The sequence below is a fragment of the Callionymus lyra genome, chromosome 5, assembly GCF_982586985.1.
Source record: "Callionymus lyra chromosome 5, fCalLyr1.hap1.1, whole genome shotgun sequence".
NCBI classification, from domain to species: Eukaryota; Metazoa; Chordata; class Actinopteri; order Syngnathiformes; family Callionymidae; genus Callionymus; species Callionymus lyra.
The window spans coordinates 23,111,663-23,137,364 of record NC_141822.1 but is presented as its reverse complement, the minus strand read 5'-3'; the positions used below and the strand labels follow the sequence as shown (position 1 = coordinate 23,137,364).

Genomic DNA, 25,702 nt, shown 5'->3' with positions numbered 1-25,702 from the left:
CTTCACAGCTTGTTAAGGCTTCTTCCTGGGACATGTCTGGCTTGTCATTAAACGAAAGTAAAATTGATTTGTAATGATAATTTATGTAGATTTAAGGACCGTTAATACCTCAAGATAATAATGCTTTGGATTGATCTGGTCTGAACTAGCTCAATAGTAGTTCAGTAGTAGTAATGTTTAATAAAACTTGCCCGGCATCAGCGTGCTCTCACCTCATTGTGGTGTGTTGGTTAGAGGGCAGCAGGCTGTAGCAAGGCTGCATGCCAGCCACAGCAACTGGCCCCTGTCCCGGCTGGCAGGACACGAACACTGGCTGCTGGTACGACTGCTGTGGCATTGAAACCTGCTGCAGGGGCAAACCAAAAAAGAAATCACATCATCTCTTTGTTTTTTTTGGTAGAATTTTCCTTTTTAATTGACACCAAAATTAACATTGCAGTTCAGAGAATGTGGAACCAGGTCCAACCAACGAGGCAATCATGAATTCAATAAATAACAACATTGTTATATTTTCAACGGAGCCAACACGCCTTCACTGACCTGATAAGATTGCATTGGAGAGTACTGGACCATCATGCCCTGCATCTGGTTGCCCATATTGCTTTGCTGGTTGCCAGTGAGAGTGAGGTTAGGGTTTGGCTGCATGCCCACCATGGTCTGATAGCCGGACGCTGGGCTCTGCATCATTGCCTGGTGCACTATGTAATGAAAGAGACACTGAGTGGTTAAAGAGGCGAACGCTGACAGGACCACAATCACACAAGAGGATGCTTGAGGAGCTCAATACAAGTAACTATTATTTTGAACATCAAACTTTAGTGTGGCGTAAATTATCTAAATTCCTTTTACTGAAGACGGATTACTTACTTACTTATTCTTATTTTAGTAAAAATAAATAAATTCCATTGGTAAAATTCAACCAAACAAAAGAATGAGGCAATTTGTGTCAGGATGCAACTAAAGCACTGGAAAGCGGTGGCTCTGCTCTGTGATTTGGAATGTCACAAACAAGCAGGTTTCAGGCACTCGGGATAAATGAGAAAGTCGATATATTTGATTTAGCCTGTGGTGGCGGCAGAGTCCGACCCGAGTGGCCGAGCGGTTTCTTTGCTTGACAACCTTCCCCACCTCCAAACATCTTGAGGGGAATAAAGGAGGCGAGAGAGAGAGAGGCGGCTGGCATCATTTCTAATACACTTGTTAAAAACACATTGAGAGCGAAACAAGTGCAAACTAACAGTCCATTTATTACCCCGCAGCCGAAAGTGGTGGCGGCTGTCTGGTAGGCTCGCGGAGGGAGGGAGGGAACACGTAAATGTCAAGGTGACAAAAGACATTCAAAAAAAAGACCCTCCCTCATGACATGCACATGCAGGACGGGGACAAAGAGAGGACGTCCTTTTGTGAAGGTGTCTTTACAGACCGCCGCGCCAGGAGAAAAGTAGAAGCGAGACAATGGGAGCGTTCCTGGAGGAATCGAGGGGCGGGCTATTTTTATCCACCTGCATCTCCCACCTTCACTCACAAACCAAGCATGAAATGTAATGCACTTGATTTTATTCCGTTCCAGCGGGCAGCAGAGGGATTCTGCAGCAGCAGATAATGACCGACTGCCCGTCCTCCTCACTAGGGACAGTCCTGTTTTTCTTTTACCCCTTACAGCCGCCGGGCGCTTGAAGTGAGGAGTGAAGAAACGACTCATTAAAGCAAAAGTTGTGTTGCACATCAGCCTGATGATCCGTGGCCCACAGGTGAGCAGCAAGGGGCTGGAAAAGAGACCGGTTCACTGTGAGATTCTTAGAGGACTCTCATACAGCGTTCCGGCCCCGCATCCAACCACTCCGGTTCCTTTCTAATCTACATCCGAGAAGCCAGTGGAACAAAAAGAATGGAAACATGACATGGATTAAGTAAGCATTCAAAGTAACATAAAAGATAAATGTATAAAAGACCGAGTATGCAGTAAATATTCTGCTCAGGGATGTAGAAAAGTATGAGTAAGGAACAGAAATAATAACTGTTGTTCTCTCTGCTCCTTTTCAATCTCTAAAAACATATTTTTGTTTGTTTGATTATTGTATTATGTATAGAACAGAAACCATTATCATTTAACGTGTAGAATTGTATTAATCTTAAAAAATAAGCTGTAAACTGCTGTTAAGGAAATGCATGTTAAGGATTGAAAAAAACAAAAAATATATGAAATACAGCCAATTATTGAGAATATGAGTTGCTGATAAATCAAGATACAATGGATGCCTGCTACTTGTGTTAATCATCTATTGTTCAGTTCATGCTTTCTTCCTTAAGCCGCTTTCCCCCCTTTTGTTTGGAACCACCACTAGAAAACCTGATTTGATTACAAACTACTTCACGCAGATGCTTTCGTTCAACAAATAAGACACACGTCACACTAACACACAGAACATTCAAAACATAGGTTCTCTTAGGCATGTAGCTTAAGGGTTCAAGAGATCTAAATGTACAGCATGAAAAAGACTGAATAAAGCAAGAAAGAGGCTTAAAATGATATAATCATGTCCATATTTACTCATAAAGAATAAAATGCATCTCATGCGGCTGCTGTTTAAGGCTTTCGATTTTCACTTGTATGAATGTATGCGCCGCCGTTGAATGAGAGATTATATTTTCAGGGAAATCAATTCAAACATGCTCGAGACTAAAGCCCCGTGGTGCTGATGACAGATGTAAATGAGGAGAAATGCTCTTGCTGAGCGCTTTTGTGGTCTTATTTGTGCTCGCTATTCTAACATTAATGCGACAACTGAAGGGAAACAAGACACTGAAGTCATTTTTTACAAGACAAAATAATTGCTGTCCTTTGCCTTTGTAGGGCAGCATCATTTGTCCGCTGTCTATTCCCCGATCCCCAGCAGGGAAGCAGCATTCGCAGCCTCCAGATGACAGAACATTGCCGCATCCACCAACACTGTGTGTGTGTGTGACTGTGTGAGACGGTGTTACATCTGGTCCGGAACAACATGCATGTGTGTGCATCCGATATGGAAGCGACAAGCTAACAATCTAAAACTAAAAGTGAAGGAAATCAACAGAAAAAGAGGCAGAATAATTAAGTAGATGACTCCAGAGTTGGACGTCTAAACTTATTAAAAAGAAAACGGAGACACGCTCGTTGTTCTCTGGGGGCGCCGCCGGCAGATCCCGACTAGATTCTGGTTGTTAATATCGTCTTCACGCTACCCGATATAGAATGTTAAGCTACAGAGCTGGCGTGTCACATCAACACTTTTCTTCTTCAATATATTTTAACAATGCATTTATTCTTCTATTTTTGCGTTTACCCAAGAGCAGTTATTCTCAAACCCTGTTCCGAGAACAGTACCAGGCCACAAAAAAAATGTGTATGGATTCTGCTCTATTGATTATTACTGTCTAAAAGGAGCTTTATTTTGATTTTAATAGTTTTTTTTTACTCAAGTTATATTAGCATAAGACTGTTGACACATAAAGACTTTTGTTTCAGTCAATTTCTATAGAAAAAACAGTGCTTACTCCTGATGATTTTGATGTATTTTTCATGTACTTTTTGCCAGTCACGCCCTTATATTTTTAGTTTAAGGGCAGTTAGTGAACAACATGCATCTGCGGTGCAAAAAAAAAAAAAAACTCTGGATGGAGTGCAACCGTGGAGGACGTACCTTGTTGCTGTGGCAGGTTTTGGCTCTGATGGCAGTTATAGGCCAGTGTGTTGACGGGGGGCCTGAAGTGCTGCTGCGGCTGCTGTTGGCCGGCACAATGAGGATGTTGCGAGGGGGAGCAGTAACAGCTGGACAACTGGGGGAGACCACAGGAGAACACTGTAAGAAGTGGCCGAGGAGTGCGACAAACGTTCGGGCTTGATTTACATGTTGGACCGGCTGTTGGATGTAAGCGTGTTGCTGCAGCAGGGGCTGGTTCAGGGAGGACCCGGGATAAGCAGCGGGGGTCTGGGCGTTGCCTGGATACGCGTGGTTCCCGCCCGGGGTTGGCAGAGGGACAGGCTGGCCCTGCAGCGACCCCTGGTGTGCCCCTGCCATCATGTAGCCGGCGACCTGCTGTGGCGGCGCCCCCTGCAGCACCATGGGAGATGGGTGGTGGTGGTGGTGGTGGTACATGGTGGGGTAATGGCGGGCATCCGGAGCTGCTGCGCCACCGACGCTGGGGGGCGGCTGGGCCAGAGTCATGTGACTAAACTGGCTGCTCAGGACGTCAGGCTGCAGAAAGACGGTGACAATACAAAAAAAAAAAATTAACATTACAATGGTTTCAGCCATTGACTGGTTGGTAAAACGGCAGAGCAGTGAATGTCTTCAGGCACACATGGATGTTTGGAACATGAGCGTTTATCCATCATGGCTGCCAGTTCAGGTCATTTTTGACATGTTGCTGGAAAACCAGCAGTTTTTGGTCATGGATTATTCAGCGTGAACATCTGGTGCTAAATTAATAATTCATAGCACTTCCACCCACATAATTAGTTGTTGAGACACGTCTTCACCGAAAACCAGGTCAAAAATGAGGTTAACTCTCAATCCCTATTCACGGGGGTCGGAGCCAGCGGGGTCCATGACACAAAAATGTGAAGGAATCAAACTGACCTACACTAACGTCTGCGCAACGAGAGCCGTCCTAGTCGGGTTATTCAAGCGACGTGTGGATGATGCAGTGGATCCAGAATGGGCCGAAAATCACATCTTTAATGTGCGGCATGCCGACAGTAGGAATGAGCGAGTGACCAGCCAGGGGATGCAGTGAAGGGGGGGATAGTAAAGGAGGTCTGTACCACAGTGAACTGTTGGCTAGGACGGACTGGCAGGTACTGAGAAGAAGCAGCAAGAGGGTAAGAGGCCGCTGAGTGGTAGACGGGCTCGGAAGTCGGCAGGGAATGACAGACCGGCTGAAGGGGAAAGGAAGATTAGTTGAAGAGAAGAATAGAATAATGAAGGGAGCTTAACGAGACATGACCGCGGCTCACTGCTCTAGTCACCGCACCATCACACAGTGCAATGAAGGGTTTCTATCGATCAAGAAACGCTGCTTCTGCATCCACACGTCAACGAGCAAGAGGTTAGAGGCACGGTGTGGCCCAGGAGCCATGTGTGGACCCTTCACTGAATGCATCCAGCCCTCAGGAGGTCAGAGTAAAACAATACAAATGACAGATATTTAACAACACTGTTCATTAATTGTTTTATTTCGTATTGCCATCGTAATTGGAAATCTAATTTTTATGTTCCAATTGGCATTTAATGCGTCTCCATTTCTTCACCCACAACTATTAACATGTCATGTTTAAATGTCAAGTTAAACCAATTTCATCAAAGATGTACCATGTTTTTATCTTTACCTTTTCATGAATATTTCAAATTTCTTTTACTGAAGATATACTGTAAAAATATTTTGTAATGAAGTGTCTAAATCATATTCACAGCTCATCTTCAGATTTATATTTAGAGTCTTTAAATATATTTACAGAGAAATGGAAAAACTAATTAGGCTATTAATACAGGTAATCAAGCCATAAATTAGAGAAATATTTATTTAATTTATGGCTTGATTACATGTATTAATAGCCTAATTAGTTTTTCCATCAAATTGATTTTGACTTATTTGTTTTTTAATTTCAATCATGGGAATGCTACTGGTCTGTTTGGCAATTGTTACCAGGCCGCACAGAAAGAAAAAAATATTTAAATCAATTCCGTTCTATTGATCATTACAGTCCGAGAAGCGTTTCACTTTGAGTTTTCTCAATAGTAACAATAGAATGTGGAACTTGACACATAAAAGGCACTCGTTTCAGTCCAGTTTACTTCAAATCAAACCTATAAAAAGTGAAAATGAGTCCAACAAATTCCACGCGAGTTACATCTTGTTGCAGAGCTTGATTCAGCATTAGAGTGAGAAGTATTTTTCATGCAAGGTTAGTTTTAAATTGCCCGTCAAGCCAATTTTGCTGGGGTTTTTTCTGAAGGTCTGTAAATAAAAAGCCGACATTAAACCGATCCGTGGGGGAAAGAAGGTTGTGGACTCTTACGCTATACAATCATCCTTGGTCTAAATAATAATGTTCATCTTCCAGTTTGTTTCCAGAGCATAAAAAAGTGACAGAACTACCAAGACCTACAGTCCATGGAAACGGTTGCTAGGCAATGATAAAAGGTTCATCCAAAAGGTCACTCTGGTGTGAGCTGCCCACATCTCTTTGTAAGCTTTCAGTACAACCAACGGTAACAAAGTTGCTGATATTTGAAGACGAGGTGAGAGAGTTGACGCAAACATTCACCGTCGACCACTGACCTGGGAGAGCAGGTGACTTGGTGGCGGTTGCTGGTTCGGGGGAGGTAGCGCGAGAGAAGCCGTTTTCCCAGGATGTTGGTTTCGGCCATTAGCAGGATTATAAATAATAGTGGTGCCATTAGGATGAAGGTATGGCTTCCCTGTCAGGAGGAGAAACAGACAAATCACACTTAACAGTTACTTAAACTTGCAAACCACAAGGTGAAGATAATGAATATTAAAATCTCGCCATCTGTTGAAAGCTTTATTATCAAGATAACATCTGAAAGTGACAAGCACTCAGATCCTCAATGGAATATCAAGTGTAAAAACAAAGGAATTACTTTGATTGACTACAGCAGATTAAGACAAACAAGTGCCTTTTGAAGAATTACTGTTGTTGAAAACATTTGGAAGGATATTAAAGAATAAAAAACAGAAAACGGTACCTGTGTGTGGGTTGACCAGGACACTGCCAGGTGGTATCCCCGAGGCATCCAGCGACAGGAGATAATAGTTAGTAGTTTCCACAGCTGGCGTCGGATGTGGAGCGACGCTTTTGATTGTCTCTTGATGCACGGAGCTTCTCAAATCAGATCTGGGATAGATTAACGGCGAGCTGGGAATGTTGGGCCTGGAGGCTGGAGGTGGGAGTTGCAGTTGGGGGCGTGACAGTGAACTGGATGAAGAACCGACGCTACTACAGGACTCCGACCCTGAGAAGGAGCGACAGAGGGAGACGATATTTAATGATTTTACTTCATGCCTTCAGTCATTACTTCTTACACACAGTTTTTTAAATATCTGACTGAAATATTTGATCAGGATATTTTTTATTTGATTAAATAACTGATAAAAAAGGAGAAAAATTAAGACAGACTAAGCAGACTAGACTAATAGTTTTTCGCAAAGACCTCGAGCTGCTGCTGCTGCGTCGAGGAAATGAAAGAAGAGAAATGGTCAGGGCAGTTGTAGGAGGAAACCCCTGACACAAACTACAGCTGGGAACAAAATGAAAAACCGAGGACGGCCAAGGTTTTTTAAACAAGTTTTACTATAAGGTGCCTGCTGAGTGCAAAGTTCAATTTTTGCCAATTTACTTTAAAAAGCTTCCTACTGACAAGTCAGTGTAGATTATTGACCTTATTTTCTCTTCTCAAATAATGTTAGTCTTTCCAGATGGTTCCCTCAATAGAAGCCTGCTTTTCCTTTTAACATCTATATTTTTTCAAGTTCTCTTATACCAGATCAAGTGTTATATACAAAAACAACCTGAATAATAACGTTTTAAAAAATAGTTTATTTACATTTGAAGTCAATATGCAACTTTAAAAAAAAATCATATATAAACTGAAAATGTATGTGAAGTAATTGAAGTAAAGATGCATTAGTGATCCAGCAAGTTCACAAGACAAGATGGACGCTAATGACTAGTAGAGAAAAGGTAGTTGGCGACTGATAACCTTTTTAACTTAAGTTGAAGTCAATTTGTGTTTAAGTGGTTTCTGCTACTATTTGTAGAGACTCCCTGACGTGATATCTGCAGCAATTTCTACTGAGAGATTTTACTACTCCTGCCGCAACAGTTTTTAAGAGTCTCTTCCATCACCACCGGGCATTGCTGTAATTACTTCTGACAGCTGTCCAACTCCTGGGTGGACGAGAGACTTAATTGACGGCAGCGGGAAGAAGGACATTTGTTCTGATCAGGTCTGAGTAGAACCATCATCACAACAAAATACAAAAAAATCCACATTTTATTCCCTCAGAACATCTAATTAGTGATTTTTGTTAGAAGGGAGATGCAGCGAAATCTTCCGCCGGCCGAGCCATCTCAAATAAAGATCAATCACATGGAAGTGGCAAATCTGATAAAGCAGGATGTCGTTTGTTCTCCAAGAATCCATCTGCACGGAATTAGTAGACGCTGGAATATCGAGTGTTTCTAACTGCAAGTCGATGCAGTTTCTCGGATTAAATAAACCTAGAATATTTGCACGCGATAGTGCCTCATTAACTTTCGTCTCTTGCCTGTTTTTGAAAGCCTCCCGGTGCTCTTGCTGCTGGCTGAACTGTCTCCTCTGACCAGCCCGGGGGAGATCCCACTGAAGCTGCTGGCCTTGGTCATGGCGGGGCGAGGGGCGAGCCGATTGGAGCTGTCCGAGCTGTCGGTGCTGCTCCACGGTCGGGGATCGCCGTGCCTCGTGAGCGTATCTGTCTCCGAGCTACTTTGCCAACTGGTGCCGGAGCGTCCCGATCGTGACCTGGGGAAGGAATTTCAATCATTAAAGCACCAAAACACTTAGTTTAGAAATAAATAAAATAGTAGGTCCGTCCTATCTTAAAGTCTTATAAACTCCTAACCGGCTTAATATTTAATATAGATTACATTTTAATCACATATATTACATTCTTACTATGGAGATTTCCAGTATCTCTTTTTTTAATTGTAATGGGGCACATAAGGAGGCAGAAGACCCCCCATAGTCTAATTTAAATTCAATGTATACCATATCTAATACATATTAAATAAGGATATCAATAATTTCCGCTCTTTTTGGCAATTGTAAGGCCCACAATCCACATAAACGTATTCTCTTCTCGCCTCCTTATCTCTCTTCTTTCTTTCGGGTTACTCGGTTTAAAAAACATTTTCATATTATTCTTTGTCATTTACAGTTATACACACCATATTCTAAACAACAAATATTGTTGTGAACATATTAAAAAAAAGGTCTGTTGTGAAAAAAGAAACAAAAAAATTGTTTACGCAATAGAAGATATCGTTTCATATAAGCAGTAATAGGCAAGCTTGTCCAGTCTGGGCCACTGTATGTGACGCAGCCTGTGCAGGAAATCCTATTAAAGAGAAGCTTTTCTTGAGCATCGAAAACAAATCCTCAGATCAGCACTCCTGCTTCAGAACCGGCCGATTAAGGCAGACGGGTGAGTCAAAGGATTTCTCTGCCTGCAGTTCAGTCTCGGGGCAGAGCTGCGAGATGTGTGGCGGCGGCGGCGGCGGGATCGGTTCACCTACCTGAACATCAGCCGCCTCTGTTGAGTGCTGTTGCACGCGTCTTCAAGCTGCACGCTGTGGAGAGGAACGAAAGGTGTTCGTGAGCAGTCCCCGGGAAATTGAGACATCCCTTGTTTTTGCCTTTAACAGCTGAAAAATCTAATATGGCTAATTAAGTGACACCATCTTTTTTCAGAGCCAAAACCAACCTAATAATAAGTTTTCTCACCTTCGCTCCAATATGAAGTGTTCACCCTGCAACAGAGAATAAAAATGACTCCAAAGTTTCATGGCTTTGTGAAGCACGGTAAATACTTAAATAAGAAAATCTCTTTTTAGGCTTATTTCTCGAGAGTGTTGATCTGTCTTGTTTGCAAAATAGATGACAAAATAGAATTGTCAGGTTGAGTTTCTCCGTCACACATGTGACACTAAATCATCCATAAATTCATAAATCCAGCAGAATAATTGGTGGCAAAAAAAAAACACATTGAGGTAATTTGCACATGAATGAAAATAAGAGCGATCTATGAAACATGGAGCCCCTTCCCCCCCACCCGCCTACACCGACGGCTCTCACATCATGTGCAAATATCCTTTCTCTGGCTCGCTGGTACTCCTCCTCCCTCTCCTCCATCGATTTGCTCCTCTTGTCAGCTTTCAAACGCATTCGAATCTGGCAAGGACACACACACACACACACACACTTCTTTAGCAGCTATGTCAGGGATGCCAGATTGTCCCACTCTTACCAACATGTCAAAAATGAAAACGACAGCTTGGTGGTGAAAGAAGAAGAAGGAGAAAAAAAAAAGTACCGTGCTGTCTTCTCGATCAAAGCTGGAGTTATCTCGTTTGAGAATGTAGCGTTTCTGAAAATCGTCCGTCCTGTCATCCTTGATGTGCTCTGAGAATTTCTGGTCAGGTCTGTTGGGTGTGGAAAGGGGGGGGGGGGGGGCTTACATCAGTTTCAACTAGAGCTTAATTTTCAGCAGATGCTGACAGCAACATATGTTAATCAACAGCTAGAGCAGAAACAGTCAATTGAGTGGAACAGCTTAGAATCGCAGACAATTCAGCAGCTTCTCCACAGACACGTCTGTGAGATATTAACCAGAGAGGAGCTCACATTCTGGTGTTGGTGGTTTTGTTGATCACAACCGACTTCCCACTGAGGTCCACATTGTGGTCCATTCCGAAGTAGGCGGCCACTCTGTGCAGCAGCATCCTGTGGTAGGATGTCATGGGTGGGAACTTTCGCTTTTGGCTTCTACAAGAAACAAAAAAAAATAAAAAAGTTTTTCAATGGACACTGGATTTACGAAAACTTTTTTTTTTCAACCCATGTTCAAGGTGAACGACCTCCCTCGCTTCGTGAAATACATTGCAGTGCATTGAGTTCATTACAAAGGTATACCTCAAACACATTTGTTTTCGGGCCGTCGGGTCACCTTGACCCTGAGATAACATAGGGGTTAAATAAAACAAACGCAGTGTTAGGTGTGCATCTAAAAAAAATTCACAGTGAATTGTGTCGAGTCGTCTTTGTTAATGTGGGAATATTTGGTTTGTCTTTAACTTTCTAACTGGATTCTCCAGGACAGGTCAGTCAAAAAAGGTACAGCAATGTGATGGATGTACACATTGTCATGATCATCAACTAGATTCTCTGTAAAAAATGTGTCATAATGGATGAAAGGGTTTTCTCTCTAACACTTATTAATTGCCACTTATTTTGTTTAAGCGTTCGACATGTTAATTGTCATTCATTTGTTTAATCACAAAAGGGACTTGAGAAAGTCCACAGCCTTCAGTGGAGAAGTGATGCTGTGCGTCTTAAATATGTTGTAAACTAGTCGAGACTCCGGTGACACAGCTGGAAGCCTGAACAGATGTTAGACTTAATTACGCGTCATCAAGCATGGCCCAAGTGTGAAGAAATGTCTTGTTTCAGTGGATCCTGTGTCTTCCAAATTATTCCGGGGAACTTCATTTACATAACTGCAAAGGGTTGCAGGATTTATACGACAGTGAACATCGTAGCAGGTGTCGGTGCCACGGCGCGGAAGACGTTGCGTCAACGCGTCTCGAGGAGCTAAAACAAGCCTTACTCGTTATTGCTGATGAAATCCAAGATGTCCTGTTCCAGCTTGAGCAGCATGATTCGATCCCTGAACACAACAAGAAAATTCAATTTCAGCTGAAACATCAGACAGCAACCCAACAGGAGATGTGCTAATTTACTTTCAGCTGGATATTACTTCCAATTACATCACGTGTATCACAAACAAACATGGCCGCCTCTTAAACCGTGGTCGATTCTGTCAAAGTGTCAGAATAACAGGCGTTTGCGTTTATCAATGTTGAATGATTTTTCTTTTATACTAAAAACATGGTCATCATGACAATTTAAAAAATAAAACCAAATAAAGATCTAATAATTTACAATATGTTTATCAGGGACACCAGCAGGAAACTTGTTCGTAGTTTAATAGAAACAAGCAGCTTTGATCAGTTCATCAATTGTTCAAGAAAAAGAAAACTGAAGTCAGTTGTCAATAATTAATTAGAAGCGCTTGTACTGCTCGGAGCGATCATAGCAGAGAAACAACCAATAAAAATACATTTTAGAGCAGGTAATAATTAAAGTGTGGTTCAATGGTATGTGTTGATCATTTAGTATAAAACATCTTCTCTTACACTTTAAAAACACATTAAAAGTTCCACCATTTAGCAAGAAAGCTCAAGTTGACGGATCTAAAAACTTGACTTATATGTGCAATGTTGCTGTGTATGATTATTTTTGTGAAAATCAGTAAAAACACTACTTAAAGGTTTAAATTAAAAGTGGAGTTTACCTTGGGTTGCTCTTTAACGTGTTGACCAGGAACTCATGAAGATCGATGCCTGTTGAATCTGTGTAGTCCTGACTGGAATCTGAAGACAGAGAAAAACGTTTTAGGAAACAATATTTGTACTAAAACACAAGATACAATACAAAACTTATACCGGATCCAAACACATTCCGAGACTCGAAGCGATCAATAAGTTTAACTCGCGGTGATTCTGTAACCTCATGAAACCAATTGAAAAAAATATATATTTCTATTTAAAAAAAGATAATTTGATCGAAAGACCTAAAAGATTTTTTTTCAGTGAGGGATATATTGCCTTTAATGTTTCTTTGTCACACAAAGAACTCGGAGAAAATCATTTCTTAAATATATCTCGGCTGCCCCATTTTTCACTATAAAAACAATTTAAAGCGGTGGGATCATGAATCATTTCACCATCGCCGAGAATAATGGGCCCCCTCTGTGAGAGTATTGGGTTCTGGGGACAGTTTTCTTCAGTGAATGTCTGGCTTCTTTAATTGGGCGTCGCCTCATCAGCGGTGTCGCTCCACAGAGGGAAGCAGACACCTTTCCCGCCCGTGGGAATCTGTGTAATTGCTTCACACCTTGAGCTCCTCGCAATTAACTGAATCACGCCAATTATCGGCCCATAATGAGAGATCATTTAAAGTAGGAAAGAGCTTTTGGACAAAGTGGAGGGCGCACCCAGTGAAAGACGTGTGCAGCACTGTGCTCCTGACACACACACAAGGATATAATTATTTTAAGCTGTAATCTATCTGAACGACATCCATTGTGTGAAGTATCATTTACACATTAGGATTCGTTTCAATGAACTCAAATTGCTGTGGTCACCAGTATTTGCCTCTATAGAGGCATCAATCATCGATGGAAATAATTTCCCCGGGAGAATGTGCACGCTCGCGCACACTAAAGCACACATCCTGAGACGCACTCTATTCCTTGTTTACTTGGGCTGGAGGTCCATATTTCAAGCAATGTTTATAAATGAGGTCGCAGGTGTTTGAAATGTAAAGAGAACTCAGATGTTAATGAGAATATTTTGACTGCTGAAATGAATATATATATATATATATATGCCAGAGAGTCTTTATAAGCAAAAACTATTCAAACACAAACACTTTGAGTTAGATTCACAAAAGTTTTAAATATATTTTGATTTAATAAAAAACTATTTTGGATCAGCATTCATTTTACAAAACATAAGATAGTTTTATTAATTTTCTATCAACGTCAATTATTACATACGCTGGCAGAAAAACACACCAGCTGTGGGTACACGCAAAAGTGTGAAAAAAAATAAATGTTTGGAGGTCATATAAAAGTATATTTATTAAATTAATAGTTTGGATCGTCACCTCTGGAGAGCATTTTCCTGGCTGATTTCTCTGGTTTGTCCAGCTTGTTGGAGCATTCATCTTTTTCATCCAAATCTTGTGCGGCTTGATCTTCCTTTTCAAAGGGCTGGAGAGCGAATCCATCCTATTTCGAGGGGGAAAAAAACACATCAATGTTGGAAGCGACATGAGAGATGAATGTGGAGAAGAGAGAACAGAACTTGTCATAATTAAAAAGAACAGAAAAAGATTCAGGTTTCCTAAAGTGTGACTGACCCACGAGGTTATTATGAATTATGTTTATTTTGCAGGTAGCCAGTCTGACGGACAGCGGAGCATGTAAAATCAACACCAAAAAAAAAGCTTTCAGGACAAAGTCTAGTAAAGGCAACACATGAGCTGAACCCCTGCTTGACAACATGTTGACAAAAGTCAGCGAAAAACTGACCATAGAGGGTAAAATGTGCTGCGGTATGACTGAAGGTGACCAGTGTGAGGGATATTTGTACTAGCTGAAAAAAATACACTGTTTAGGTGGAAGCACAAAAATCTACAACTTCATAGTAAAACAGACAATAAGGTAGAGGCTGATGGACAGAATCACTTGGATACTCAGATTATAAAACTTTTATTTTATAAAAAAAAATAGAAAAGAAGATACAAGGGTTTACCCATTAACGGTTTGTTAAAACCTGCCTATGAAACGCATGCACAACCCCAAAACCTAACCAATAGGGGTGTGCAAAATTGTACAATACCATCCTCAACATGAAGTTGAACTTTAAATAAAAAATTATATTTGCAACTGCATTATTAAAATGATTAATACAAATGTTTATTTAACCTTGTTATTTGAGATAAACTATTTATTGTAAATGTATTTATTACATTTTTTTTGTTAAGTTTGAGAAAATGATAAAATTGTCTTTTTCTTTTCTGTGACTGACACGCCTTAATCACTTGTATAATCCAGGGAACTCAAAAAAGTACTGCATTGTTTTCTTTGAACATAAAGAAAGCAAATGAAACCCAACATTGCAAAAGAGGAAACTCCTAAAATAGAAAAAGAATCCGACATCGAGTGGATACATTTAAATACCTCCATCAAATGAGACAGAATATAAACCAATACTATTAATTTAAATTGCAAATCCAAGATTAATAATATTATTGGATGTAAATAACTTCAAGTTAGTGACCAGTACACATGGATGGCTGAAAGAAATGATCCGAGGGCATTAGAGAAAAAGACTCAAATCAATGAGTCAATTCCGACATCGAAGGTATTCAATGAGCCGTTTGTTGAAACGGACTTGAATAACGGTTTTTATAATATTTGATACATAAACCATCCAGGCGGCTAGATTAATATAAAAACCAAAAGTTTTTCCCTTTCAATAGACGGATGTTTTGGTCTTAAGACGTCCTTGGTCGGCGGAGTTGTTCATTACCGCGCACACCGACACAAACACTTCCTTTCAAGCTCCTTTATGGCGGCGCTGAAAAGAAAAGCTGAATGGAGGTGTGGGGATTTCGGCGCACGGGAAGTGGGCTCATCACAAACTGTGAGACTTAACATGTGCGAGCTGCGCGAATCTCTAAGAAAGAAAGTAAATAAATGAGATGTGAGGAGACTGTGACCAAGTCGTTGATAGAAGCGTACAATCCCCCTAAAAAAAAGGTCATGAGTTTGATCCCGGTAACAGCTGCGAAGCAAGATAATGAGACTCCGCTCTGTGTCATTTTAAGACGCCCGGAATATATGTGAAAAATGTAATATGCTAATGAGAGCTCCGACTGACTAATTGCCTGAGCGAGACGGCGAGAGTGAAAATGCGTCGGGACTTCTGTGTGTGTGTGTGTGTGTGTGTGTGTGTGTGTGAGCTGGAGTCAAAGCATTCTCCGTGAAGAAGTGGTGATGTTTGTGGCTTAATGCCACCCTCGGCATCACATGGAAACAGTGCGTTGATGTGCAGCTGTTGCGAGCTGCCTCATTTGTTTCTCGACACCCATTTACCTCCAGATAAAGGAGAACCGGCGTGAAAATGATGGTCCTGTGAATGTGTAATGAATGTGCTGTCAGTCTAAAACAAAAAAGACACGCATGTATACAAAGGCGCTTGACGGTCAGTCATTGATTGGAATTGACAGTCGGGCGTACAATGAGTTGTTGTTTTTTTTAACTCTCCATGATGGATTGGACAGCAAGTAGATCCATGGATGGTGATGTCACACACAGCACAACTGAAGGTTCTTTTTATATAGTTGGCATTATATATTAGTACAAGTTTAAAATGCACTCTTTCATTAAATGGGTAAAAAGAGGCTCAAGGTGACATCATGCAAAAATGCATATATTCAAAATAATGTATTGTATTGTAGTAGCTGTTCATTTTACATTACATCATTTCAACAATTTAAAATAGAACTATGCAGCAAGGGGGCCACATGCGGTCCTTTGCCGGTTGTTGTGTGGCCCTTAAAAGGTAAATTATATGTTGTACTTATCTTCATCATTGATTAAAAATACAATTTGAGATATACTTAATCATTACTATTATTTTGAATATAGTTTATCCATTTTTGAAGACATTCTTTTCTTTTCTTCTTCTTAAGAATTTTTTTTATTAAATGTACATGTTTCGTCTACCGTTCCTACGAATAACAAAGATAATCTTCAACAAAAAAATGTAGCTTCTGGTATCCTCAATTGAAGATATGTTTTCCCAACATTTTTGTTTCATATCATATTATGGTATCATATTATGGGTCTCCTTTGTAAATTTAAATAGCCACCCTTGATGTAAAAGTAAGTCAAAGTGAAGTGGACGTAGAATTTGAACGGCTAAACCCACATACTTCACACCTGACGGGGAAATTATCAAACGAATGAGTCCATTTCAAGCAGCTAGAGAAAAGTTATGCTGAAACTCACTAAAGTAAAAGTTCGGTAGAGTTAAAGTGCAATATTGAGTCAGATTATATCTTCTGAATACCATAAAAACAACAACTATGTCTTAAAAGGGCAATGACATTGGATTATTCCTAACAGTCAATCCTTGAAAAGGAATTTCCATCAGTGCAATCTCAAGAATGTGTTCCTTTTGTTTGGTGTATTTCTATATGGTATACGTGGCCTTGAGCAGCACTTGGATCTCCACGTTTCCCTTCAAAGAATGGCAGCGCAATAAATTCAAACGTTATCTATTTTTCTGTCCAACACTCAAAGCAAACATGTTTTGAGTTCTGCTCGTTTTTTCGAAACACGTCGATGTATAAAAAAAAGGTCAGAGCGAAGTGCAGCCGCTACATTTCTCTCCGCAGAGTTATCTTCTGTTTGGACCAGCGCTAGATAGTGGTGAAGAGACAAAAGGCTTTACATGTCCCTGGTCGCCCGTCACCGGTTATCGTCGCACCTCAACCCTGGGAGCTTTTTTTTTTTTTTTTTTAGTCTGGGGCACAGTGGCCCAATAAGAGGAGCGAGGGAATATCGGGACTATTCAATTAGAGCGCTCCGCAGCTCTCTGCAGCTGACGTGTGGAAATTGTAATTTCCTCGACATGATTGATGGCGGTAATACAGGACGTCGTGTGAGTGCAGACGATGAGAGGCTGTTGTGGGAATACTGCTGCCCTCTGGCTACGGGGGGCTCGCTGCCGACTGCCTAAAACTGCACTTGTGCGTTACAGGGGATGAGCGTCTTGTAACGGGTGTTTGTTCACAGAAAAAAAAAATGCAGAGTAGATTGAGGAAACAGCGGATGGTTTGCTGCGCAAGTTGTGTTTCGGTGATGATGGGACGATTTCATCGAAGGGCCTCGTCAAGTATTTAACGGCCGCTTCTGTCCCGACGCTAATGAGCTGAAATGAAGAACTCATCCCTGGTCTGCTGTGTGCTTATGGCTTAAGGCGAGGAAATGCTCTGCAGACTCTGAGCCTCGGCTAAGTCGGACTGATGAGGTGAGATGGAGCATGTGAATGCACTCGGGGAGGCGTTTACCTGTGTTGCGGCTGAAGGCTCAGGACTAGGGCAGGGAAAGGACTCTTCGCACACGGCCAGGCTGCGCACCAGCTTTAGTCTGGCATTGGGCTGAGGGATGCAGCGAGGTGGGCAAAGTTAACATACACACCACTTTTATATTATAAATACATTGAAATAAAGTGTCAAGGTAGAAGCATTACAGACCAGAACACAGCCAAACATTTTAAATCTAAAAAAAAAAAAAATCAATAAATTGTAAGTAAGTCATTTTTATTTGTATAGCGCTTTTCCAGACCAGGGTCACAAAGCGCTTAAACAATCAAAATATTATTCAATAAAGTATATATTTTAAAGATCAAGATAAAACTGATAACACAACAGGAGTTCCAGAAAATCAAGGAAAAGCCTAAATTGTGCGGTTGAAGTGCGACGCCGAATTGTAAACTTAATATAATAATTGATGTCTAATAGAGATGTTATGTGTACCAGTACGTTTATTGTATTGTCACTTTCTGCAAGCATGTTAGGGACTATTGTAACTTTATTATTCTAAATATTGTGGTCAGTAGTAGTGTAGCTATATCCTTGTCTTGCAGGGCCAAACTTTAATCCACTCCTAGTGAATGGGATGACAGTTAAAACAATCCTTGAAGCCGGAAGAAGGCATCTGTGCTCAGTGTTTATATAATACCAGCTGCTGTACGTGCTAAAACAGCCAAAGCTGATGATTTGTATGATCTCTTGTACAGCTGAATTAAATAAAAAATTAACTAGACAGACATAAAGGCTTGAGCAATGCTATATTTTAGTTATGGCGTGTTTTACAGGGACAACAACAGGCGTCTCAAGAAATGGTTTTAAAAATACTGTATCAAGTTCACCAGTTTATTGTTATACATAAAAAAAAACATGCCTGAAGATTTTACAGCTCATTTCTCAAGTAAAGCTACATTTTTTTGTTAGTCGTAAACCATTCTGTTTTTGTTACGCCAACAACTGAAAAGACATACTCTGACTGATTTAGGATAAAAGAAACAGAAGAAATGGATCAAAAGACATCATCTTTTGAAAGGAGAAGCTGAATAATTCACATAACACTGCCTTGCAAAGTGAAAATAAATGCTTCATGTAGACATTGTTTCGTTTCCAAATAAAACACGACGTGTTCTAATATTTTACAGTGCGCCGAGAATGAGAAATTAATTGTCATCTCCATTTGTTTGACTTTAATTGATGGAAGTTGACTTGTCATGCATATTTATGAGGCGCAGCTGCGCGGGTCAGACACAACTAGCTGCACAAATTCACAACGTTCGATCAGGAAATTATGAAAGTTTAGATTTGAATGTTGACGCCAGGCTTTGACATTCGGCGGCGGGAATGGAACATGCCAGCTGGTGTTATTTGTGCAGAACAACAATGCAGGAGCACAAAAGAAGCGTTTGCACACTGGATCACGATTTTTACATTGTCGACTTCATCATTGTTGTTCACATTATTGTGGTTATTTTAGGTTTTTTGAGGGCATGACAATGGCAGGAATGTGCAGGAGACGTATGTCCACAAACACAAATGAAGAGCTCAGTCCAAAGAAACGACTCAAGCGCCCTGTCTGTGCATGCAAGGCGGCCCTATCCATACCTTGAAGGACTTCACCGGCTGTCCGTCAGAGGTAGTGGAACAACAGGGTTATAATACTTAGCAAATCAATTGAACAACATTGGAGGACATTTTAAAAGTCTGACAAATGTTTAAATAAAATATGACTTTCCAATCATTTGTGCATCAGTGCACATGCCTTGCATAATAAATGCACCTCAACACAAATCAGAAAAATCCAACATGAAATAAAAACGGTAAAATAATGTTGAGCTCTACATGTAAGATTATTTTACACGAACACCATCATTTGAAAAGGGCTTTAGTTTATTCCGTGTGAATCATAACCAGGCACAGAACAGTGGATAGCATTGAGGCCAGCAGTCCAGCAGCGAATAAGACAGCTTGGTGCCTCTGCACTTTACGCACTAGTGCCTCGGTGTGTATTTAATATGTGTGTACAAAAACACAGAAGGTCTCACAGTAGCAGGCTGTGAGATGCCAAGGAGGGGAAGGGTGGAGCCCGGGCGAGAGTCATTTCCAGCCCAGTCCTTGAACTCCTACACCAGACATACACAAAGCATGCACACACCAGCAACACACTACCCTTCCCACATGTCCTCTAAAAATCTAAAGGACAACTCCTCCCATTCCTCAATAAGCTCGAGGGCTAAATAACAGCCTTAAAAAAAAAAATGAGAGTGTGTGTTTGCCCCTCATCAATGGCTGTGACCTACTGCTCCTTTGCTATATCAGGTTTATATGGTAGTTTCGGGGGCTGGGGGTGTGGTGGTGGGCTGGGACTGGGAGCGCACCGCTACACTACCTAATTGAGTGGTGCGGACCGGTGGGGAATGAACAATGCCGGCAGGAGATAAGGGAATGCGAAAAGGGGGAGCGGGGAAAGGGCTGAAGTCAGCAGAAGTAGGGCGGCCACCAGACACCTGTCCTGCACAGAGGACGGATCACGGAGCCGCAGGCAGATGGTGGCAAAGTCACCCAGTTATTCCCCTCCTCTGGAGGAACGAGGGGGGCTCTCGTACCCCCACCTCTGCTCACACAGTTACCATTGGAGGTTTTCATTTCGTTGGCTCTTAAAAAAAGGGTTTGCCCCGCCGCAAGAACAATGGCTTCAAAAACGTAGACTAAAAACCCACGTGACTTCAGTTAATGTTTATTTAAATAAGGTAACAATAATACAGCAGACCAGTATCTGTACTGAAGAAATAACTTGTTTAAAATAGCAAATTGTCACAATGAAACGACGGAATTCTGGAAATCTCTCTAATGTGGTATGTGATAAAAATGGTTTTAGTTTATATTTTTTCGTCTACACCGACAGATACTAACACCTACTTTGTATATATCACAGTATGTTGAATTTCTGAAAGCAAAATAAATATAATAAAAAATTAATGAAGGTTTTATAACAACCTGCATTAGATTGCAACAACATTTAAGATAAAAGTGGGAAATGTGTCAATAAAATCTAAACCACCTCCTTCAGCAGAGACAGTCCAGGTTTGTGTCGTCAACAAAAGTGTGTATTTTTAAAGACGCATCATCTTCAGTCGGCTGCGTAAAACTTCTCAAGTCAAATTAAAAAGAGAGTCCCAGAGCCCATTAATAGCTCTGACACGGAGACCTAATTAATTGCCACTATTTGAGCGATCTCAGCTGTCTGGATCCCCAGTGTCTTTCCCGTGCAATTGTTCCCCAGAGTGGATACGCGATACTAGTTTTTACAGCCACATGGACTCAAGCCTATCTGCTGCCGTGTTGTCATTGAATCCATGGCGAGGCAAAGTCGAGCTGCACATTATTATTTCAGTCACAGCCCGTTATACTCGTCAGGAATAATTTCGCCCGCTGAAGCAGTGGGGGGGAATCATTGGGAATGCTGCAGGTGACAGCAGATCCCTGGGGCAGGTACGGCTTGACGTTAACATCAACTGAATTGTCAGTGATGAATGTGGAAGGAAAAGTCAAAAATGTTTGCAAAGATGTCAGGGGCCCCTCATGGTAAGCGTGGTCAGCGCCGACACGCTCAAACTTGCCAAAATAGATGCATTTGAATGACACGTGTATGATCTTAATGTAGCTTGTGTGACTCGAGTCGTCATTACCTGAGTGTCCGTCTTGGTGTCGCAGTGTTCTTCATTCTTGCTGCTCTGGCTCTGGTCCGCATCGTGACACGCCGTGGTTTTGTCTTGAGGGGATGTCGGGGTGTTGCTACCTTCGGAGACTTTCATCGTTTCAGTGTCAACACAGTCGGACATTCTCATTGCAAAATATTACTGGGAAACGCTGGCAAACACAGAGATCCTGGAACACACAGTGGGAGGCGAAGGAGGTTAGAAAAAAAAAAGATTTGGAAACTTTTATTGCTGTGAAAGAATTTTTTTTATTTCAGAAACAATTGTTAGAATTCTGCCCTTGGACTTCTAGGTCAAGAATGAATAAAATGCAGAAATTGAACAAGAAAAACATTTAATCAAAAATAATTAAAAAAAAAAAAAAAAACTAACAACTAAGGATGTAAGGAAAAAAATGTTCTTTTATGGATTTTAATTCATTAACCTGTGTATCGTTTTTTTTTTATACATTTCCTATTCATTAATATGCAAATATTCACAGTGTTTGATCATTTTTTTGTTTTTTTTATCCTGTGAGATCCCGGAGTTGACTGAGGACGAGAGGATACAGACTAACCCAGCCGCTTTTAAAGTTATTATCAAGTTAATATTTGGAAATATTTTCGTTTCAAAAAAATGAAATCACTTGCGACTTCATCGAGAGTCATGCGGTCTGTAAATTCTGCAATGACAAAGTAAAATACTGACAATTCTTTAAATATATTCTTGCTCCTACAGTATCGCAATATATTGTATTGTTGCCCCTGTATCGTGAGACCCATAGTATCGCCTGATTCTTGCCAATATAAACCTTTAATAAAAACAATATAATAAAGGTTAACGTTACCTTAACAAATAGTAAATGTGTCCAGTTACAATTGAGCTGGAGTCCAACGTTGAACAGTATATATGTATATACGCCTGACTCCTGAGTTTGTTTCATCTCTGCGCCTCATTCATCATCAGAGCATCAACCCGTCTGACCAGCGGTGATCAAACTCATTTTGCCATCTGATCCCTGAGCTGCGGTGAGATTGTTTATCTCCAACTCTGCTGCGCGTAAAAAGTGGCATCCAATTCCTCCATGTCAGAGTAATTGACTTCCAGTGAGCTCTTCCTGCGCTCTGGAGCTCCTCCACCAGGCAAATGTGCCGCTAACCCAATGGTGTGTCGGGCGGAGAGGTGAGCTAGAACCCGGCTAGCTGGTGGAGAGTCTGTGGTGAATTTCAATGACCCGTCACTGTGTTTACAAAGGCAACAGCGGTGACTGCTTTACATTATTTTTACATTCAGGAAAGGAAAACAGTTAAATCTCCTGAGTGCGGCGCTGCCTCGGAATATTTTGTGTCTCTCACTGACATTTTGATGAGTGAAGTCTCTTGAGTTCTTTGAGATTTGCAATATCGGGACAGATATATTCAAGAGTCGGGCTTGTGACGGATAGCTGTTCCGTCCCAAACGGAATCACTCATTTCTTCAAACGTGCTTCATCTTGGGACGAGTGGTCGACTAAATTTGGCTTCAGACTTTGAAGTATTCAAATTTACAGGCCCATGAGAACTTTCTTTTCATTCAGATTTTATTCCCAGTCGTCTCTCGTCTTAAGTGTTATGAACGGCAGCAAATTGTTCTCTTAAGGCAGTGGACATCACTATTCATCCTGTGTAGAGATCAAATCCAGCCCAAAAGTGCAGGCGGATTTTTCACTTACTGTAATAAGGCTTGCTTCCCTTCATCTTTCTGCTGTCGAAGCAGGGGGAGATTAAGTTTTTAACCACTAATTTGCACACTAAAGATTAATTTAACCACACCGAGCCATGTTGTACAGCTTGAATACATATTTGATCGAGTCCAAGTATCTCATCTCAACATCCAGCTTCATAGGCTGGGCTTTTGATTCTTTAAAAATTAAAAAAAAGGTTCCCAGAATCGAAAAACTCACCACTAGAAAAATTGAAAATATGATATCAGCACAGCCTCAGTCAATATTTACTCAATTTGTGTTTCAATTAACACATGGGTTAAAGGTAAAAGGAAAATAATTCCCTGCAAATAAAGAGGAAAAATAATGTAATTCCCAGAAAAAATAAGCATTTTAATTAAAGGCCAAGTTCTTCACAGCGTTAACTTGTCTGATAAAAACAAAAATAAACGATTAAAAGAATGATTAATTAGTAAATATTAAAAAGAAGGATTCACAACAAAATAAAAACAGGGGCTTAATAAAGAAAGCACCACTAAGCGGCTTATAGTACTTTAAAAAGGTTAAGTGAATTTACTCTTGGGATGCATTTTGTCGTTCAATTAGCTTTTCAAATAGTATTCATAGCGATGACCTTTGTGTACGAGGTCAGCGTCAGCAAAAAGACAGTATTGAGATTTTCAGCCACACCTTTTTCTGACAATGTCGCTATAAGAAAGGTTGGTCATTTGGTAATTAAAACTGCTTTAGAAAAATGTGAAAGAATTTTGAGACATACTGTACATTACTCATCATCAACCACCAAAAGAGAAACATAAAATAATTCAGTCAGAGACAAATAGAATAAATTGGAGACAATTACGGACATGGCATGCATGACTTAAGTAGTGTTAATAAGAGGGAAAACCTACTTGGTGCGTAGCCAGAGATGGTCGAGGCGAAGTAGGATGTGGCCAGTGAGGTCGATGAATCCGAGCCTGGTGATGCCATCCGACACTTCTCTGTCCATGTCGGCTTCAGCTGCTCTGACCAGCGACCAGGGCCTCTGACACCCTCATGACCTCCTGCGGACAAGAGAGAGGCACGGGGTTAGCGCTCTGGAATGGGGTTGAGCGAGGTCAAGGGTGAGGGGGACGGGTGCCGTCACTTGAGTCGCTCTGACTGACAAGCGTTCCGTGTGTCAGCGATTTTTTTTTTTTGGGGTGGGGGGGATATCAGGGAGTTTGTTGAAGGGAAAAGTGTGGCGAGAGAGTGTGTGGCATAAATAATGGATGAGCACATAGATGGAAGTGCAACAGAAGAAAGCACCGATGTCGTAAAAAACCCCGGCATTAGAAATTCAGGGAGCAGCGAGAAAAAAAGATGGCTTTTCTCAGCTGAAAATCTTCTGTCATTTGGTGACACATAAATATCAAATCGAAGATTGCAGTTTTGTCAAGGCAAACTCCATACAATGACTTGAGGGCGTAAGGAAATATCAGGAGTACCCCTGAAAAATACTACCGAACCTGCCATCCGAACACTTGAATGAATGAAAGCGTTTATGATATGCATCTACTAGACTCGCAAGCGTTAAGAACAGCCTTAATGAGCATCATATTAGTAGATACTCAACATTCTCTCCTCATCTCGCTGCATCTCTTGCCTTCTCCTCTAATCTCCGTCTCAGTGAGCGGGCGAGGCACTGCGCCAACTCTGGCACCCGTCTGTGCCAAGGCATGGCTGCTGCTCGCAACTTGGTCTCAGTGTGACCAACCCACAAAGGTCAAGTGGGTTCTCTCTTCACTCAGGAAAGCTCTCCCTAAAGAGGAAGCTTGTCACACTCCATTGATGTGGTGCGTCACTTAAAAAAAAAAAAAAAAAAAAGTACCTTAAATCTTTAAGACTTGACTCTCCTGATCTCATAAAGCCTGAAATGAAGTGGAAGTCGATGCCTCGGACCTGATAATTGTCAGCCACATTCGTCAGCAGCGCTTTCTTGGCAAGCAGGTTGGATGAAGGATCGATTTATAAAAGACATATTGGACATAAAAGCATGTTCTGAATCCATAATACCGACAATTAAAATACTACCCCGCATAATTACTGCACTGAAAAATTTGAGCTCCATCCAAGCCCCCGATGAGTACAAGCAGCAAATATCCAAGATGTTACGATTCTGCCCACACTCTGCAGCCGTGGCGGTCACACATTTTCCTGAGGGCTGAGCGTCGGCGCTCCGGATGAGAGCGCCGCTGAGGACAGAGCAGCCACTTTTGCACGTAATTAAAGAACACAACAGATAACTGGACTTTCATGTCCAATATGAAAGGGGTTAAAAAAAAGAGAAATAAAAACTTCTTCAGATGCTAGAATTTATATATTTTTATAAATCTCTTTGTTTCATATGCTATTCCGAGAGCGTTAGGAGGCGGGGGTCATACTGGTGGGTGTCAGCCCAGTAAATCACACACTTGACATGCTCTTCATCAAAAGTCACATTCATTGGCGAGCGAATGGAGACATTTTATACCGCTTTTCGAGCACATGAGAGGCTGTTGGTGATGACACACAAGCGCAGGTAAAGGTAAGCACTCCATTATACTTACTTAGTGACACACACACACACACACACACACACACATAAGCCTAACCTCTCTGCTACTGCTGACCTTTTCCCTCTCACACCTCCGCTCTGCTCCATTCTGCAGGGAGCAGGGCTCTTGTCTGGGAGATAACCAGCACACTGAGAGGTGAAGGACCCTCAATTGCTCACC

At 41.2% G+C, this 25,702-nt stretch overlaps 1 protein-coding gene across 3 annotated transcripts in view; it reads right to left on the bottom strand.

The window, feature by feature from the left end:
- The window catches only part of LOC148079801 (R3H domain-containing protein 1-like), a 34,007-nt gene that overhangs the window by 6,618 nt on the left and 1,687 nt on the right, over positions 1 to 25,702 (bottom strand). The window contains exons 2-21 of one of the 3 annotated variants that reach the window (XM_087791481.1): positions 23,858 to 24,010; positions 21,236 to 21,434; positions 19,152 to 19,169; positions 17,529 to 17,618; positions 13,551 to 13,674; positions 12,175 to 12,253; positions 11,428 to 11,487; positions 10,446 to 10,586; positions 10,135 to 10,243; positions 9,897 to 9,992; positions 9,546 to 9,571; positions 9,338 to 9,391; positions 8,332 to 8,564; positions 6,750 to 7,016; positions 6,322 to 6,461; positions 4,805 to 4,918; positions 3,888 to 4,235; positions 3,681 to 3,816; positions 541 to 698; positions 213 to 343 (exon numbers count right to left, since the gene is read on the bottom strand). In XM_087791481.1, coding sequence (XP_087647607.1) covers positions 213 to 343; positions 541 to 698; positions 3,681 to 3,816; positions 3,888 to 4,235; positions 4,805 to 4,918; positions 6,322 to 6,461; positions 6,750 to 7,016; positions 8,332 to 8,564; positions 9,338 to 9,391; positions 9,546 to 9,571; positions 9,897 to 9,992; positions 10,135 to 10,243; positions 10,446 to 10,586; positions 11,428 to 11,487; positions 12,175 to 12,253; positions 13,551 to 13,674; positions 17,529 to 17,618; positions 19,152 to 19,169; positions 21,236 to 21,394 — 2,483 coding nt within the window. In that variant the 5' untranslated portion in view covers positions 21,395 to 21,434; positions 23,858 to 24,010. Of the gene's footprint in view, positions 1 to 212; positions 347 to 540; positions 699 to 3,680; positions 3,817 to 3,887; positions 4,236 to 4,804; positions 4,919 to 6,321; positions 6,462 to 6,749; positions 7,017 to 8,331; positions 8,565 to 9,337; positions 9,392 to 9,545; positions 9,572 to 9,896; positions 9,993 to 10,134; positions 10,244 to 10,445; positions 10,587 to 11,427; positions 11,488 to 12,174; positions 12,254 to 13,550; positions 13,675 to 17,528; positions 17,619 to 19,151; positions 19,170 to 21,235; positions 21,435 to 23,857; positions 24,011 to 25,702 lie in introns of all 3 variants that reach the window. The other 2 variants (XM_087791480.1, XM_087791482.1) reach the window with 2 other exon arrangements.